The 17,809-nt window shown below is 36.7% G+C and overlaps 1 protein-coding gene across 1 annotated transcript; it reads right to left on the bottom strand.

Annotated features, from left to right (window-relative positions):
* Window positions 1-14,374: 14,374 nt before the first annotated feature.
* Window positions 14,375-14,929, bottom strand: LOC148579347 (uncharacterized). The gene is made up of 2 exons (XM_088501037.1): window positions 14,873-14,929; window positions 14,375-14,779 (listed from the first exon to the last, which is right to left on the bottom strand). Exons 1-2 carry the CDS (start codon window positions 14,927-14,929, stop codon window positions 14,375-14,377), a joined length of 462 nt encoding a protein of 153 aa, XP_088357163.1.
* Between the last annotated feature and the right edge of the window lie 2,880 nt (window positions 14,930-17,809).

Genomic DNA, 17,809 nt, shown 5'->3' with positions numbered 1-17,809 from the left:
GACCCAATAAGCAACAGCCCAACAGAGATCTAACTGTGAGGTTCTATGTCAGTGCAGTCCAAGATGATGATGATGACCCCATATATGACTACCATTATGAGGATTTACACACTCCTATATCATCAGATGATGAGTCCAGCAAGCACAGATTTCCTGAATTTGATGATGATTATGCTTTTGAAGAGGGCCAGTTTGAGTTAGGGACTAGGTTTGCAACCATAGAGAGATTTAAAGAAGTTGTGAAAGACTCTTTCATTGTTGAGGGTAGAGAGCTTAGGTGGATTAAGAATGACAGGGAGAGAGTTAGGGTGGGTTGCATGGATGATGAGTGCCCATGGTTAGTTCATTTGTCATACAACAAATCACTGCAATGCTATTAGGTGAAGACTTACAAAAATGATCACACATGTGCTAGGGACCTAGGGAGTAACGCTGCTGATCAACATTGGATTAGTAAGAAGATGGAGAAGAGAATGAGTACACAGCCTCACATGATAACAAATGAAGCTATTGACTTTTTGAGAGAGGAGTTCTCACTCACTGCACATCCCAAAATGGTCTATAGAGCAGTTAAAGAGGAAAGGAAAAAGATAATGGGCAATGAGAGGGAGCTGTACAATAATGTGAGGGATTATTTATTTGAGATTCTAAGAAGCAACCCTGGGTCCAGGGTAGAGGTGTGTGTAACTCCAATTCCTCAACCCCCCCTGTGTTTGATAAGCTCTATATAGGATTAGAGGCATGCAAGCAGGGGTTCAAGAGTGGATGTAGGCCTCTAATCCACCTTGATGGTTACTTCCTGAAAACATACTATGGTGGACAACTTCTAACTGCAGTAGCCCAAGATGTGAATAATCAATTTTATGTTGTTGCTTATGGAGTTGCAAGGTTTGAAACCAAGGAGTCTTGGAAGTGGTTTCTTACTCTACTTCAGGAGGATCTGGGGGATGTGCAGACCCATGGTTGGAACTGCATGTCCGACCAACAGAAGGTAACATTCACAACTCTTTAAAGACTTGATACTGGTTGAATTACTGGTTTATATAACTCCTTATATACATTCATAAATCATGAATGGATCACTCTTTATATGCCTAGTTTAATATACTGGTTGAATTACTGGTTTACATAACTCTTTATATGCCTAGTTTAATAAGCTAGTTGAATTAATGGTTGAATTACTGGTTTATATAACTCCTTATATACATTCATAAATCATGAATGGATCACTCTTTGTATGTCTAGTTTAATATACTAGTTGAATTACTGGTTGAATTACTGTTTTAATAATGCATTGTTCAGAAATTACTGGTAATGTTTAATGGTGAAATCTTCTTGTACTGTGTTAGAGATTGCTACCTACTTTGAAAGAAGAGATGCCAAATGCACATCACCAAAACTGTGTGATGCACATTTGGAAAAACTTCATAAACAGATTTAAGGATTTGTATATTCGGGAGATGGTTTGGGATTGTGTCAGGTGCACCACCATACCCGAATTCAAAGAACAGATGGAGAAGCTCAAAGGCATTAACCATGGGGCATGGAAATATCTTTCCAAGTTTGAGCCAGCTACTTGGGTGAAGGCATATTTCTCCCACGGGCCAAAAGTGGACAACCTCACGAATAAGATGTGTGAGGTGTTCAATTCAAAGATAGTCAACTATAGAAGCAAGCCTATCCTTACAATGTGTGAAGAAATTAGGTGCTATCTGATGTGGAGGATGGTTAAGCATAAAGAACTACTTAGTGATTATATTGGAAAGCTCGCACCAGTTCAGCAGAAGAGGGTGGAGTGTCTAATAAGGCCTAGCAATAAATGGCGCGCAGAGTGGACAGGTGATGATGCACGTAAGCGTTTCGAAGTTAGTCGTAAAGCGACAAAGGTGGACGTGGATCTCATCAGGCAGACCTGCTCCTGCAACAAATGGCAGCTGACTAGTTAGTTCTAATATATTGTTTTCTATATCTTAAGTTGATGGCTGAATGATGTTTTATTAATATTTCATTATGTTCTGGTTCATGATGTTGTTATCTATGTTAGGCATGCCATGTATCCATGCCATAGCAGCAATAAGGAAGAGGCATGATCATCCAGAGGATTATGTGCATCCATGGTTATGCATGGAGTCAATACACAAGACATATGCTCACTGTATTTAGCCTGTGCTAAGTGAGGAGTTTTGGAAAAGGACTGAGTATTCAAGGCCGGATCCTCCTATCATTAAGAGACCAATTGGAAGGCCAAAAGTGCACAATAGACAGAAGGATCCAGCTGAGCTAATGATGCAACAAGGAGAAACATTGAAGAGGTCATTCAAAGTCACTTGTAGTAAGTGTGGTTCAACAGGACATAACTACAAGACATGCAAGGGCGCTCCATCTAACCCCAATTGGAAACCTAAGACAAAGAAGTCCAAGAAAGGTTCCACATCTCAGTCATTGGCAGTCATCCCACTGTCACAGTCAGCTCCAACTGATAGTGTAAGTTATTCGCCAAAGGAGTAATCTGTTTGATTTCTTTACTGGTTAGAAATTTATAATTTCTGGTTGAATGTTTATTTAGTGTCTATCTATTGTATGGTTAGGATGCTCCATCTAGTCAGGATGCTCTATCTGGTTAAGATCATAACATACCTACTCAGCAATCCACACCTGCTGTAAGTTACTAATTGTTCAATGTGCATTATTAATTACTTAGTGAGTAATTTGTCTAATCTTTATTACTAATTATAATGCTTCTCAACCCAGGTCTCAACACAGGTCTCAAGTGGTGTCACCCCAGGTCCTTCCAACCCTGTGGCAGCAACACCAATAGCACCCCAAGTCAAGCCATGATCAATAACCAGAAGGACACCGTTTTGACCTCCACTCCAAGTTCCATCTACACTGGCCCAAAAAAACTCAAGCAACTCCATCGAAGATGAGGCCCAAGCAGAAGATATTCAGGTCACCAGCTCTACTATACCCCACTCCACTACCCCCTCAAAGTCAGCCAAATCCCATAGGCCCACAACCCCCTGTAGTCATCCCAGGACCAAGTACAGCAGCTACCCAGGAGACATTAGCAGCAGCAAGCACAACCACAACCAGAATATTCAAATTCATCCCTAATCCACCTTCCATTGTGCCAAAAAAGTGAAGATCTGTGTAAATTTGGGCATTCCACTATGCCTTGTGTTAGCTTTTGGTTATGTTGATTTTGCAGTTTGGCTTATACCTGTTTCTGCACAGTTTGGCTTATGCCTTGTATTTTGTGTTTGAAGCTTACTTTTGACATCTTAAGCTTCTTCAAACTATCCAGTTTAGGAGACTTGTTCATTTTGTGAAGATTTAGGAAACTATGGCTAAGGAAAACTTGTTTAGCAATATAACATTGACGTTATGATTTTTGCCAGTAAAGAATTTCATAAAAACAGTCGCGTTGTAGATATAGTCTCTAAACCGACAGAAATCCCTTCGTAGAAACGTTGTGGTTGTCACAAGTAACAAACTCCTTTTGAAATTGATAACCGAGTATTCAAACCTCGGGTCGTCTTCTCAAGGAATTGCAGGGAGGTATGTTCTTATTATTGATTATGAGTTGTAAATTGGGGTTTTATTAATGTATAAGATAAGAAGCAACAATAGTAAATGGCAGAGGAAATAAAATAATAACAATAAAAATAAACTCTTGACAAGGTATTAGAAATTGGAAGTCCGGACTTAGTTATCCTGAGTTACTAATTTCTCAACCAAAGCCAAGAATGTAGAAAGCTAAATTAAAATCACAAATATCTGGAATATCTCAGACAAAATACATTCAAAGTAGTAAAATCTAACATGGAAAAGTTCATAAGCCAATTGGGCAACATAAGTCAAATACAAATAAAAGCATTAGAGTATCTGAAAGTAAAAGAGAAATATGAAGAAAAAGGAATATTGAACCTGGATCGAGAGTCACTCTTAAAAACTAAGAGAAATCCTAAAACCTAATCCTAAGAGAGAGGAGAGAACCTCTCTCTCTAAAAACTGCATCTACTCCTAAAATTATGAATATGAGAGTTTGATCATGAATGGATGTATTCTCCCACTTTATAGCCTCTAATCTGTGTTTTTTGGGCCGCAAACTGGGTCAAAAACAGTCCAGAATTCGCTAGTTTCGAATTTTGCCATGCTGGATTTCCGTCACTGCGACGCGACCGCATGGATCACGCGGTCGCGTCGCCTAGCGTCAGAGGAACTATAGGATATTATATATCAAATCAAAGCCCCGGACGTTAGCTTTCCAACGCAACTAGAACCGCGTCGTTTGAACCTCTGTAGCTAAAGTTATAGCTGTTTGAGTGCAGAGAGGTCAAGCTGGACAGCTTAGCAATTTCTCCAACTTCTTGTATTCCTTCCACTTTTGCATGCTTCCTTTCCATCCTCCAAGCCATTCCTGCCATATGATCTCTGAAAACACTTAACACACATATCAAGGCATCTAATGGTAATAAGAGAGGATTAATAATAAGCAAATATAAGATCAAAGAAGCATGTTTTCAATCAAAACACATAATTAGGAAGGAAATATAAAACCATGCAAATAGTATGAATAAGTGGGTAAATAGTTAATAAAAATCACTCAATTGAGTACAAGATAAACCATAAAATAGTGGTTTATCAACCTCCCCACACTTAAACATTAGCATGTCCTCATGCTAAGCTCAAGAGAAGCTATAAAGAAATGAAGAGGAATGGTAGAGTGCATGAAATGCAACCTATGAATGCAACTACATGCTAAATGCTTTTACTTACTTGGTTAAGAGTAAATAAGTTCTCCAAGAATAAGTATGAACTGGATTTCACTAATTCAAATCATAAAAATGAAGTACAAATAGACTTGTAGAAAAAAATAGCTCATGAAAGCAGGGAACAAGGAATTGAGCATCGAACCCTCACTGGTAGTGTATACACTCTAGTCACTCAAGTGTTGAAGGTTCGATTCTCTCAATTCTCTACTAACCTTGCTTTCTAAGGCTTGCTCTTCATCTAACAATCAACATAATTTTAATGCACAAATACACATATCAAGAGGTCTTTTAAGGGTTGTAATGGGGTTAGGGTTAAGGTAGGATTGTATTTGGCCAAGTGGACTAAAATCTGAATCCTTAATTAACTTAAACTTTCCACCTAACTTAAACAATCCATGTAATCACAGTACAAAATCTAACTATCCATCAACCATGTTTTCCACATATTTATGCATTCTAATTTCAAGTACAATTCATATGCATTGTTTTCAACATTTACTTTGGGGCATTTTGTCCCCTTTTACTTATTTGCTCTTTCTTTTTTTCTTTTTCTCTCTCTCTTCTCTTTTTTTTTTATATATATATACATATAAGTTTCATTTTTTTTCTTTTGTTTTTCTCAATGCATATGATTAATCTATTGAATGTATGAACATGTCCTAAACATTTCTTTCATATTTTTAGAAAATTCTAACATACTCAATTCTCAAACCAAATATTTCCAAACCCAATTTTCTCACACTTAAATCAGAAGCACTCTCACTAGTCTAAGCTAACCAAGGATTCAAATTAAGGACATTATTGTTTTTCGCTTAGAGTTAATGATGTGCTAAATAAAAGGAACAAAGGGGTAAAATAGGCTCAAAATTGGTTTGCAAGGGATAATGAAAGGTAAGGCCATATGGGTATGTAAGCTCAGTGAAACAAAAACCTCAATCATGTAAGTACATGCATATATCAAACCATGAAAATATAGAATTAAGTAAGACAAAGACACAATTTTAGAGAGAAAAATACACACTAAAACAAAATTTTGGTTGATAAAATACAACCAATTCAAATAGGCTCAAAAATCTCACAGGTTTTGTGTGTTCGAGTTCTAAACCATGTTCCAGTATAATATCTCTTCAAACAAGTGTAACATCAAATTTTATTCAAATTAGTGAAATTCTCTAAAAAGATTTCTTGAAAAAGAAAATATTACTTTAACCAAGTGGTAAAATATGCAAAAAAATCAAACAAATATGCAATCAAACATGCAAATGCAACAATCAAACAAATAAAATAAAAAATTTGGTGTTGAGTCAAGAAATAACTAACCCATGGAGATCAGTATCGACCTCCCCACACTTAAAGATTGCACCGTCCTCGGTGCATGCTAAGATGTGCAAGTGGACGGGGGTTGTGGTTTCTCAGCTGGGCTCTTTTTTTTTTTGTTCGTTTCTTTGCCGGCGGTTTGGGAGTAGCTTTCTCCTTTCCTTCCTTGGTGGCCATCCTGAAGAAGGAAAGAGAAAGTAAATTAAATTCAAATAGATATATATCAAGGAAGAGAATGGAAGAGTGGTGATGGATGCACGTTAGGATGTAATTGACATTAACACATGCTCTCGAGTACATGTGAAAAGCCAGCAATGAAAAATAGCCAGTGCATCGAAAGATAAGTAGATGCAGGGTGTTTATTGGCATGCCGGAAAAGGGCATGAGTAGCATAGACCAAGCATTACTTGTAATAAATTATATTCAATTAAAATAGTAAAGGGAGTTTATGAAAAGCAAGCATTAAATAGTATAAAGTATAATAGAGAAGTGCATAATGCCATATGGGCTTTTTCACAAACACATAGCATGTATGGTAAATAAGCTATTTGAAAGTATTAAATTGAACATGCAAGCAACCCTTTAAAAATATAATTGCCAAACAATTTTGCAATAATCCACAATGATATAAATAAATTTCCAACACCAATGAGAATAATGCAATGAATGAAATATGCAAATAAATAAACTAAAATAAAATGAAAAATAAGAAGAATGAGAAGGGAAAGAAAGAGAGGAGAAGTAAGTAAGAAATAAGGAGGGAAAAGAGAAAATAGGATTTGGGGAAGAGAAACACAAGATATTTTGGCATATGAGGTTAAGGTGTGCGATGCTAGCGATGCGGTCGCGTGGTTTACACGATCGCGTGAGTGGCCATCATGGGGATATGACGCGGACGCGTGGGGCACGCGTTCGCGTGGTGAGGCTTGGGCTTCCAGCACGATTCCAGCCCAACTCCAGCTCAACTTTCGGCCATGCACCCGGTTGACGTCGATTTTCAGGTCACGCGGCCGCGTGGGTGACGCGGTCGCGTGGGAGGCCATTATTCCCAGGTGACGCGGTCGCGTGGGGTGATTTGTGCCATTGGCACGCCTCCAGCGCTGCTCCTGTGAAACTCTCTGTTCGTATTAATATTGTCTCCCATCTCCTTGCGACGCGGACGCGTTGCTGATGCGGTCGCATCGCGTGCTCGCTCTTTTTTTTTTTTTAAATCTGAAAAATGAAGAATGCAGTGTTAATATGAATGTGATGCAAAAATCCAGGTTCAATAAAATAAAATAAAACTCGAAAATAAATAAAACTAAATAAAAATGAAAAATGAACGATCATACCATGGTGGGTTGTCTCCCACCTAGCACTTTTATTTAAAGTCCTTAAGTTGGACATTTGGTGAGCTCCCTGTTATGGTGGCTTATGCTTGTATTCATCCAGGAATCTCCACCAATGTTTGTATCTCCCGTAACCTCTGGGGTCCCAAACTAGGCATGTAAAGCCTTTGAGCAGCTTCAAACAGATTCTTAGGCTCCCGGGGTGTTGGATGTCAGAACAGATTCCAGGATCCCAAACCTTGCTTTTGCACCCGTTTTTGTTTTGATCTGCATTTTTCCAACCGGGTGAAAGGTGATCTGAATTCTCACTGCAGCGACCAAACAGCTTCCTAGACCCATTCAGTTGAGCTTTATACCAACCTTTGCGCTTAAACTTAAAGCTTCCAACCATGATGAACCTTGCAGGACAATTCTTACCACTGACCATTTTCCTCTTACTCTTAATGCCACAAAGAGCTCTAAGTTGACCATCCGTCTCCAGTAGCCCATATTAAAGTAGGATTAGAAAGCTAAGGGATATGAATTTTATCCACTTGAATGTTGTGAAGGATGATGGCAACTTAGGGGGAGGGGTTTCCAACAACTTTGGTAAGGTAATTTCAAGCTCCACTCCCTTGTGCTCTTCTTTGACATCTTCTACCTCTTGATCAACCTCTACAAAATCTTCAACCATGATTTGCCTTGGAGGTTGTACGCTCTTCTCAACATCAACATCAAACACCGTGGAAGGAGGCTCTGTGACTGGACTTTCCAATGGAGGTACAACATCTCTTAAGTCTGCAACTACTTCTTCCTTTTTAATAATTGCTGCTTTGTCCAGTTGTTTAAGTATAAAATCGTACTCATCCTCGATATTTTTCTTTCCATGACAACTCCTTTCAACTATTCTTTCATCTTCAAGGGTCTCTCCTACCCTTACCCGTAGGGCCTCCTCTAGCTCTTTATGAAGTATGGATTCGCGAAGATGATCCCTTCTCTCTTGTTCCATGTCAATAGCATTATTGGGATCATGTTGCTCCTGGATTGATGGATGTGGGTGCTCTTCCATGGATGGTGGTGATGGAGTGGAGAGATCATTTTGTGGTTGAAAAGGAAGTGCACTAGAGCTTGAGGGTTGATTGTTGAAGGTATTTGGTGGTCTGATTTGGGCGACGAGAGCTTGCATAGTAGAGTTTAGATTGGCAAGTGCTTTCTCCATGGAGGTTTGGGGTGGATCTATGTATGGTTCATTTGGTTCATAAGGTGGTTGGTATGGTAGATGTGGGTTAGGGTCATATGGAGGTGAATGGTGGAAAGGGGCTTGTGAGTATGGTGGTCCAAAGTCATGTTGAGGAAAGGGTTCATAGGCATATGGTGGTGGTTGTTGATAGTCCACTGGAGGTGGTTGTTGCCATGAGGGTTGATCAAATCCTTGTGGCTCCTCCCATCTTTGATTGTTCCAACCTTGATGCCTGTTCTCATTGTAATTTCTTCTTCCTGCAACATAATTGTAACCAGACTCATAGCCAAAGGGGTGAGAGTTCATAGTAGCAAAATAAAAATTAAAAATGAAAATAAAAATAAATTTAAATTAAAAGGTTATTTAAATTTTGAATTTTTGAAATTTGAAATTTGAAATTTGATTTTTGAAATAAGATAAGATAAGATAAAATTATATAAATAAAAATCTGAAAATTTTTTTTTCGAAAAAAATTAATTAAAAATATTTTTGAATTTAATGAGGAAAGAGAAAAACAATAAAATGACACCAAATTTTAAATTTTTAGATCAAAACGAAGAAAACAACTAAGAACAGCTTGAAGGTCAAGATGAACACTAAGAACAAATTTTTGAAAAATTTTGTAATAACTAAATAAAAACCAATAACCTCTTAATTTATGAAAAAACAAAAATAAAAACAAACAAACAAGCAAAAATAAAAAAATATTTACAATAAGCAATAATAAGGCACACGTTTGCAATTCCCCGGCAACGGCGCCATTTTGACGTTAGGATTTTTGCCAGTAAAGAATTTCATAAAAACAGTCGCGTTGTAGATATAGTCTCTAAACCGACAGAAATCCCTTTGTACAAACGTTGTGGTTGTTACAAGTAACAAACCCCTTTTGAAATTAATAACTGAGTATTCAAACCTCGGGTCGTCTTCTCAAGGAATTGCAGGGAGGTATGTTCTTATTATTGATTATGAGTTGTAAATTGGGGTTTTATTAATGTATAAGATAAGAAGCAACAATAGTAAATGGTAGAGGAAATAAAATAATAACAATAAAAATAAACTCTTGGCAAGGTATTAGAAATTGGAAGTCCGGACTTAGTTATCCTGAGTTACTAATTTCTCAACCAAAGCCAAGAATGTAGAAAGCTAAATTAAAATCACAAATATCTGGAATACCTCAGATAAAATACATTCAAAGTAGTAAAATCTAACATGGAAAAGTTCATAAGCCAATTGGGCAACATAAGTCAAATACAAATAAAAGCATTAGAGTATCTGAAAGTAAAAGAGAAATATGAAGAAAAAGGAATATTGAACCTGGATCGAGAGTCACTCTTAAAAACTAAGAGAAATCCTAAAACCTAATCCTAAGAGAGAGCCTGATCATGAATGGATGTATTTCCCCACTTTATAGTCTCTAATCTGTGTTTTCTGGGCCGCAAACTGGGTCAAAAACAGTCCAGAATTCGCTAGTTTCGAATTTTGCCACGCTGGATTTCAGTCACTACGACATGGCCGCATGGATCACGCGGTCGCATCGTCTAGCTTCAGAGGAACTATAGGATATTATATATCAAATCGAAGCCCCGGACGTTAGCTTTCCAACACAACTGGAACCGCGTCGTTTGGATCTCTGTAGCTAAAGTTATAGCCGTTTGAGTGCAGAGAGGTCAGGCTGGACAGCTTAGCAATTTCTCCAACTTCTTGTATTCCTTCCACTTTTGCATGCTTCCTTTCCATCCTCCAAGCCATTCCTGCCCTATAATCTCTGAAAACACTTAACACACATATCAAGGCATCTAATGGTAATAAGAGAGGATTAATAATAAGCAAATATAAGATCAAAGAAGCATGTTTTCAATCAAAACACATAATTAGGAAGGAAATATAAAACCATGCAAATAGTATGAATAAGTGGGTAAAGAGTTAATAAAAACCACTCAATTGAGTACAAGATAAACCATAAAATAGTGGTTTATCAAACATCAACTTTCTAAATGATGTATGCAACTACTAAGTCTCATTCTTCAATGTTTCCATGTTTATTTAGATATTCAAAATATAAGTTCAACATATAGATATTATAACTAGAGTTCCATTTAGATTACAGGATCTATAACTTGCCAAAAGGGCATGTTTCAATACAGATATTATAACTATAATTCATCTCTCAAGCAATAGCTACATAAAAAGCAACAAAAATAGAAAATATAATTACAGGAAAACACCAGGCTAATGGGTTTTTCTTCTTCTCCAAAGCAATAATCTTCTCCTCCAAAACAGCCATTCTATGATCCAATTCATCTTCCTCTTCCTTTTCTACAACTTCAACATGTTTCTCAACCAAATGTCTGCTGTCACTGATGCAACAATTGCTTCCTATTCTGGCAAGATGCTCATCGACCCAAACAAAAAATTTGCAATGAGGTTCTTTTCCCTATCAAAATCACCAACATCATCTACTGTCTGCATCCATCTCATATCAAACCAAAGCCAGAATTTTTTAACTTACCTTATAGAATGGACAACCCAAGAAGATTTTGTTAGGGTTGGTTTTGGTCCTCAACATATACATTATCGCATAACCTCCATAGAAGCACCTCAGGGCGACGGCATCGTTTGGATTGGCAGCATGAACAGCACATAGATTTGAGTTTGAAACAGAATTTTCTTCTGTTGCTCTACTCACGCTTCTTCTTGAGTTTGATGATGCCCCCTTCGTAGCCATTGTTGCACTCTGAACAACTCTTCCCCTTACCACTAGCAACCACCATAAACGAACGACTCAAATGAATTTTAGAATTAGGGCAGCACACAAAACTACTTTGTTTTGAGTGAGAGGGACTTATGTGTCCCTTTTTCAAAAGCTTCATCCCACTAACGTACCACATGGGAATGCCGTTAAGCCAGGTAAGCAGATGGGGAGCCAGATCAGCCTTTTTCGTCGGGTCTGACGGTGGCTTATGGACGGAGGGACTGACCCGTCTAATTTTTAGGGACGTCAGGGATTTAAAAGTATTTTTCAATGCTCAGGGACGAAATTTTCCGCGGGTTAAAAAGTCAGAGACTAATTTGTCCTTTTCTCATTATTTTGTAAAAATCGGTCGAACCGATGGTTAATCGATAAACTGCTTGAACCGAACAGTTTTTTTTCAATTTTTAATTTAAAAAAGAAATAAAAAAAATACATAAACCCTCCCCTATTTTCTCTCTCTCACACTCACGCACACTAGGACCACGAAACCTAACCCCTCTCTCTTTGCGCTCCACGCACGGAACCCTAACAGCCTCTCTCTCCCAGCCAACAACAATAAGAGCCAGCACCCAGTGCCCAGTGCCATCATCACAGACAAACTCTTCTCCTTGGCCAGCGACTAGCCTCATCGTCACCGATCCACTTTTCTTGGATCTCATCTCCTCGCGTCGCTAGGTCTCATCACCAAACAGGTGGGAACTGACCGTGGTGGCATCAGAAATCATCACTTGTGAAAGATGAAGGTTTGCTCCTCGACTGACCTCTCTCTCTCTCTCTCTCTCTCTCTCTTATCGTCGAGCTCAACGATCCTTCCTCGGTAAACACTACTGCTTGAATTATTTTTGCTTGTTTTTGTACTTTTGTTAATAATGCTAATTGAGTGGCTGGTTTTACTATTTTAGTGATCTTGATTTGCTGAGTTAATAGTATTAAATTACTGATTTTGATCATTTTTTATTATCCTGAGTTGTTGATTTTTTGAAACGATGTTGTTGCTAATTTTCTGGAATAATATTGTTGCTGGTTTTCTGGTTTTCTAGTGTGGGTATGCCTGATGTTGTAAGTGAGTGACAAGTTCATGCGGAGGTTCAGGCTCCCTGAGAACACCAAGATGGATCAGGTGAAGACATCCATGGAGAATGGTGTTTTTACTGTCACTGTTCCCAAGGCAAAAGTTAAGAAATATGATGTTAAGCCCATTCAAATCACTGGTTAAACAAGATACTTTTTTCTTAATTTCCCCCTCCTCTGGTTTTAAGTTTGTGTTTGCGTTTTGTTGTGAATTATGATTGCGTAATATCTATGATATTTATGTCCCAAAGAAATATAAATCATGTAGTAGTGGTAAGTAAAAAAGTAAGATTATTGTGATATGATATGTCATCAAGTATGTAGTGTGCGAATGAGACTTTTTTTTATAGTACTTTTGTACTTTGGAAATCCTATCTATGATAAAAATCTTGAAACTAACACTTAATGATGATTATAATTTTTTATGATTAGAGTTTTGTTTAGTTAAAAACTGTTAGTCAATATTTTTTTTGTAGAACATTATATGTTTGTGTTTTGATCTATTTAGTTATAAATTTTAATGTTTGAAGTTGTTTACGAATTTTTATTGATAAATTATGGACAATTTATTATATGAAATTGTGAAATTTTAAAATTTATTAGGTTTAAAATTATTGAATTTAAATATTTGAAATTATATATTAAATTTTTAATAATTTTATTTAAATTTTATTTAAACCAGTTGAATTTCGGTTGAATCCCGGTCGAACCATTGAATCAGTGAACTAGTTATGTTACCGGTTTATTGACCAGTCCGGTTCTCACAACCTTGATAATGACACATTAAAAGGTCCAAAAACAGCTTGTAGGAGACCCATATATATCAATAGAAGCTCAAATAAGAAAAGAAAAGAGGTAAGCGAATCCTCACAATTAGAAGTAAGGGTGTGTTTAACCCAGCTTTATTAGACCAGTAACTAACCTGAATATTTCACCGAGTCTATTTTAAAAAATCAAGCCAGACCCTATACTAACCCAAAACATACTCGATTAAACCAGGTCGATGCGAATTAATAAAATATGACCTTTAAAGGTCAAATTTAATAAATATTATATATTTATTTCAAAATAAATCATTTTAACGATAGAACAATATTATATAATATAAAAAATATTAGTTAAAGTATAAAAACTCAATGTTGTCTTATTAATTTCATTATAAAACATGTATTTTAATTATATAATATAACTTTAGATCAAGTTAAATCAATCCAAAGTATAATCCAAATTTAACCTAAAAATAACACCTGTTCATACCCTGAGCCAACAAACAAAGTCAGGCCCAACAAACAAAAAGGCCCACCAATAAAGGTGGCCTTCACAAAGGTACCTGATCTCTCACTACAACAAAAACGCCATTTAGCAGCGGTTCCTGGGGCCGTTTAGCGGCGGTTTCATGAAACGCCAGAAGATAGGGCGCGGCAAAACGGATAGCGGCGGTTTTAGTCAACCGCTGGAATAACCGCCGCAAAATGCAATTTGGGCTTCGCGGCGGTTACTAACCGCCGCAGTATGTCAAGGAAAATTGCAATTGCCCAATTTGCAGTGGTTACAAACCGCCGCTAAATGTCGAATAGGAAGAAAACATTATAGTTTTGCGGCGGTTTCAAAACCGCCGCCAAATTCAAATTTTCCATTAAAATTTTAGATTTTCTATTATTTTGCCTATTTTGACAAAGAATGTTAATTAAACTTTAATTTTTTATGTTTTAACTAATTAAAACAAATTGCAACCAAGTAAAACAGCTCAATTAACATAACAAACCAAATTAAACGAATGCAAACATAACATATATAACAAAATTGTCATAACATCATCCAAAATAAACTAAGAATGCTCAAGTCGAATAAAATAAGCATAACGTACTAAACCTACTTAAATGTAAAAGTATCCAAGACCATTAATTGAAATTCAAAATTTTTGTTGCGAGTCGTGATAGCCAGATGAAGATGGCCCTGCGCATGACGAGTCCAGTGTACTGCCCACAAAAGCCAGCTCTTCAGCAATCTCAACTGGCAAATTGCCTCCTAACTGTTGGACTACATATCCTAAGACCTTATGTATTGACTGTCTCTTCACCCGCTCTTCTTCTATCTTAGCCGTCAATTCTGCAATCATCCTCTTATCCTTTGCATTGGACTCTGCAGAACCTGACGGTTGTCCAGCAGCGTTACCAAAGACTTGGGTGGGACATGGTCCAGCACCTAGGGCACGAACTCGTCTTGGGTGCTCCTTTCCGAGAACTTGTGCTAGTGAGTCATTTTGTGAAAGGTGCTTAGAGGATCCATCCTGCCTCTCAACATTTGCAATTGCTTCCTACAAATATACAACACTGGAAAGGAAGAAGTTAACAGTAGTACGATATATACAGTAAGCTATATATTGCTTCAATTTTCAAACATGACTTACACTAACAACACGTGCATCAGGATGGATATATGAGCCATCTTTTTTCTTATGAGTCATGATAAACAACTCTCCTCTAACAACGGGCCTTCCTTGCTCTCTTTTCTATATCATTGATATTGACACAATTTAGTAAACAACAACATTTTTCAGGAAGCTTAATCAAAATCTAATGCAAATAATGACTTATTACCACTTCGTCTTTTTTTTCTTACCAATGTTTTGGAGCCCCAGTATGTGTGTAAAGTTGCTTGCTCTAATTTAAAGTGTTCTGTTTATACTTTTTCTATGACAAATAACAAAACAAATGTAAATGAGAAAGAAAAAGTTGAATATAAAATGTAAGGGAATTAATATGTATACACATATTTTTTTTTTGTGGAAATAATAAAATATACCAAGGCTTACATGTGTTTCTTTATTCAGGCGATAGTCAACGAATTTTTTTCAATCATTTTTGTCTATTCCTTTTGGGTGATGCTGAAGATTTTCCTCAAAAGTCCTTATTTGTTTGTAACACCTATGAAACAAGTGGTGCCTTGTATCCTTCCAGTTCTTTCCTATTCTCTTCAAAATATCTCACTTTATTTTTCCTCTGGCATCGTTCTCATAGTAAAAGACCCCCTGCAATTAGTATTCATTGTCATTAACGAAGACCAACGAACAAGTATAAGACTAATAATTTAAAGAAATGCCACAACTATTACAGGCTAATTTAAATTGTTAAAGTATGACCCTCAAATCCAGTACAAGCAGTCGTAATTACGTATAAATGAAAAGTGCTTAAATGATAATGTGAAAAACACAATATGAAAATTTTACTACCCATATAATTTACCCATGCAAAAGACCTTAAAAAAAATATCGAATACTAAAATTGCTTAAATTGTAGAAGCTTAAAGCTGTACCTTAAGCATGCCGTACGCATGTTCCCTCTTTGCTTTGCTCACCAGCTTCCAACTGTGTAAGTGTATGGGGAACTGGGAATAATCCGCAGCCAAACTCCCTATAAAACCACTCAATAATCATGCCGCCTGACCAATTGGTTGCAGCTCACTGTTAAATGGGAGTACTATCTTTGTATTGGAATGGAGGGCTATAGCCTCCTTCACGCTCAGCTTAAAAAATTTTCTCACGCCATCCTCTAAGAAGTGTATGGGAAACAAAATTACTATATAATCATTGCACAAAAGAAAAATAGAAGCAAAGGACTATAAAGATAACTATTTACGAAAATGGGAGGGAAAAAATATTTACCGATAATAGTAACTTCCCAGAAATTTGTATCTTTGGATTTCTTGTTGTTATACTGACCTTCGACTTCTTGAGTAGCAAACAAGTCATTGATGTAGTCATCAAACGACAGAACTTCATCCGCTTCTGGGTCGTAATCCTCATCCCCTAATTCATGATCAGCCACTTCCGCGCGATGCCGAGTCTCTATGTTGTCAGTTGGAGTTTGAGGGTCATCAGCAATACTCGACTGTGCATTCCTATGATCGATGCGCGGTGCACGAAATGGTTCATTCATACGGGTTGTCGGAGCTCTATTAGCTGAGGATGAAATCGGAGGAGCCCTATCACGTGGTTGCTCCTGTGATGTCTGAGCTCCTCTAGTCGTGGACCCAACCTTAATGCAATGTGAAACCATTTAGAATTATATCTTAGAGAATGAATTAATATTGAGAATTATTTTATTTCATAAACTAATAATTTTGCCGGGAGAAAAATTAATGCGGTTCGATGATACAATTGAAGGATATATAATTTTCACATAAGGTTACATCAAGAAATGTTAACCACAAACACTAACCGTTGTCTCTTCAGTACCGGCATTAGTTCTGGCATCTTTTGGGGGTTCCCGTATAATGTTGTACCTTGGTTTCCTAGGCATCCTTACAAATCTGTATAGAAAACAATAGTAGACAAATGACAAGAACATCGTAAAAAAATGCTTAAAGCAAATAGAGAATACAAATTATACCCCAAAAATAGGGAATAAAAAATTATGAAATCTATATGAAACACTATAAGGCACATTACATGATACATCATAGACTGATAGAATATTAGAATTTATTTTTTTAAATAAATTAACAACATAATCAACTAAGTCTAATTAAATTAGTTTAAAATAAAAAACATTAATTAGTTTTAATGTTAGTTGAAGTCTTACTATTTAATAGGATTAATAACTGGTTTCTCAATAAATTTGAATGTGTCATAATTAAAAATGTGTATATCAATTTAATTCTTGACCCGGTAAGTAAAACAACTTGTATAAGTGTAAAATTATTTATTATCAAAAGGCAATAATCAAGCTTGACAAACTGCAACGGTTATACTAAATTGGATATTCAATATTCGAATATATAAACAAATAATAGTGGTATGGTATAATATTACAATAAATAGAAAGGTGAGTTGTTATGTAGAGGTGGGTTCCCTAATGAATCTTGCATTGAAACTCTTCCCTGCTCCCTACTTACCTTACTTATATTTGGCGATAAAAAAAGGGAGTAGAATTTAAATCAAGAATGCATAAATAATCCAAATCCATCAACAAGGTCAAACTCACAGTAATAACACCTTCCTCACAGTATCAGCAGCAACCATACCAAATTAATTAGCTGATAACATAACTTCAACGACAATTAATAAACCATATCAAGAAGTTCTTATCTCATAAGCCATAACATAGCAGCAGCAACAACCAACGAAATTAACCCAGAATTAACATATGCAATCCAAGAAAAAAAATACAGAAGGAACGGAACAAAAGCAACTAAAATCAGACAAATGGGGATGGCGAACAATGAAAAGTATAAAAAAATAAAGACATGAACAAAAAAGGCAAGAATACGAACCAGTGAAGGGACGGCGTAGAAACGAAAAACACATGACAGCCGGCAGGAGAAAGGGAAGAACAGCAGCGGCTGT

Source organism: Arachis ipaensis, chromosome B10 (assembly GCF_059453495.1).
Source record: "Arachis ipaensis isolate K30076 ecotype BB chromosome B10, ASM5945349v1, whole genome shotgun sequence".
In the NCBI taxonomy this organism is placed as follows: domain Eukaryota; kingdom Viridiplantae; phylum Streptophyta; class Magnoliopsida; order Fabales; family Fabaceae; genus Arachis; species Arachis ipaensis.
This window is presented reverse-complemented; position numbering and strand designations above follow the sequence as displayed.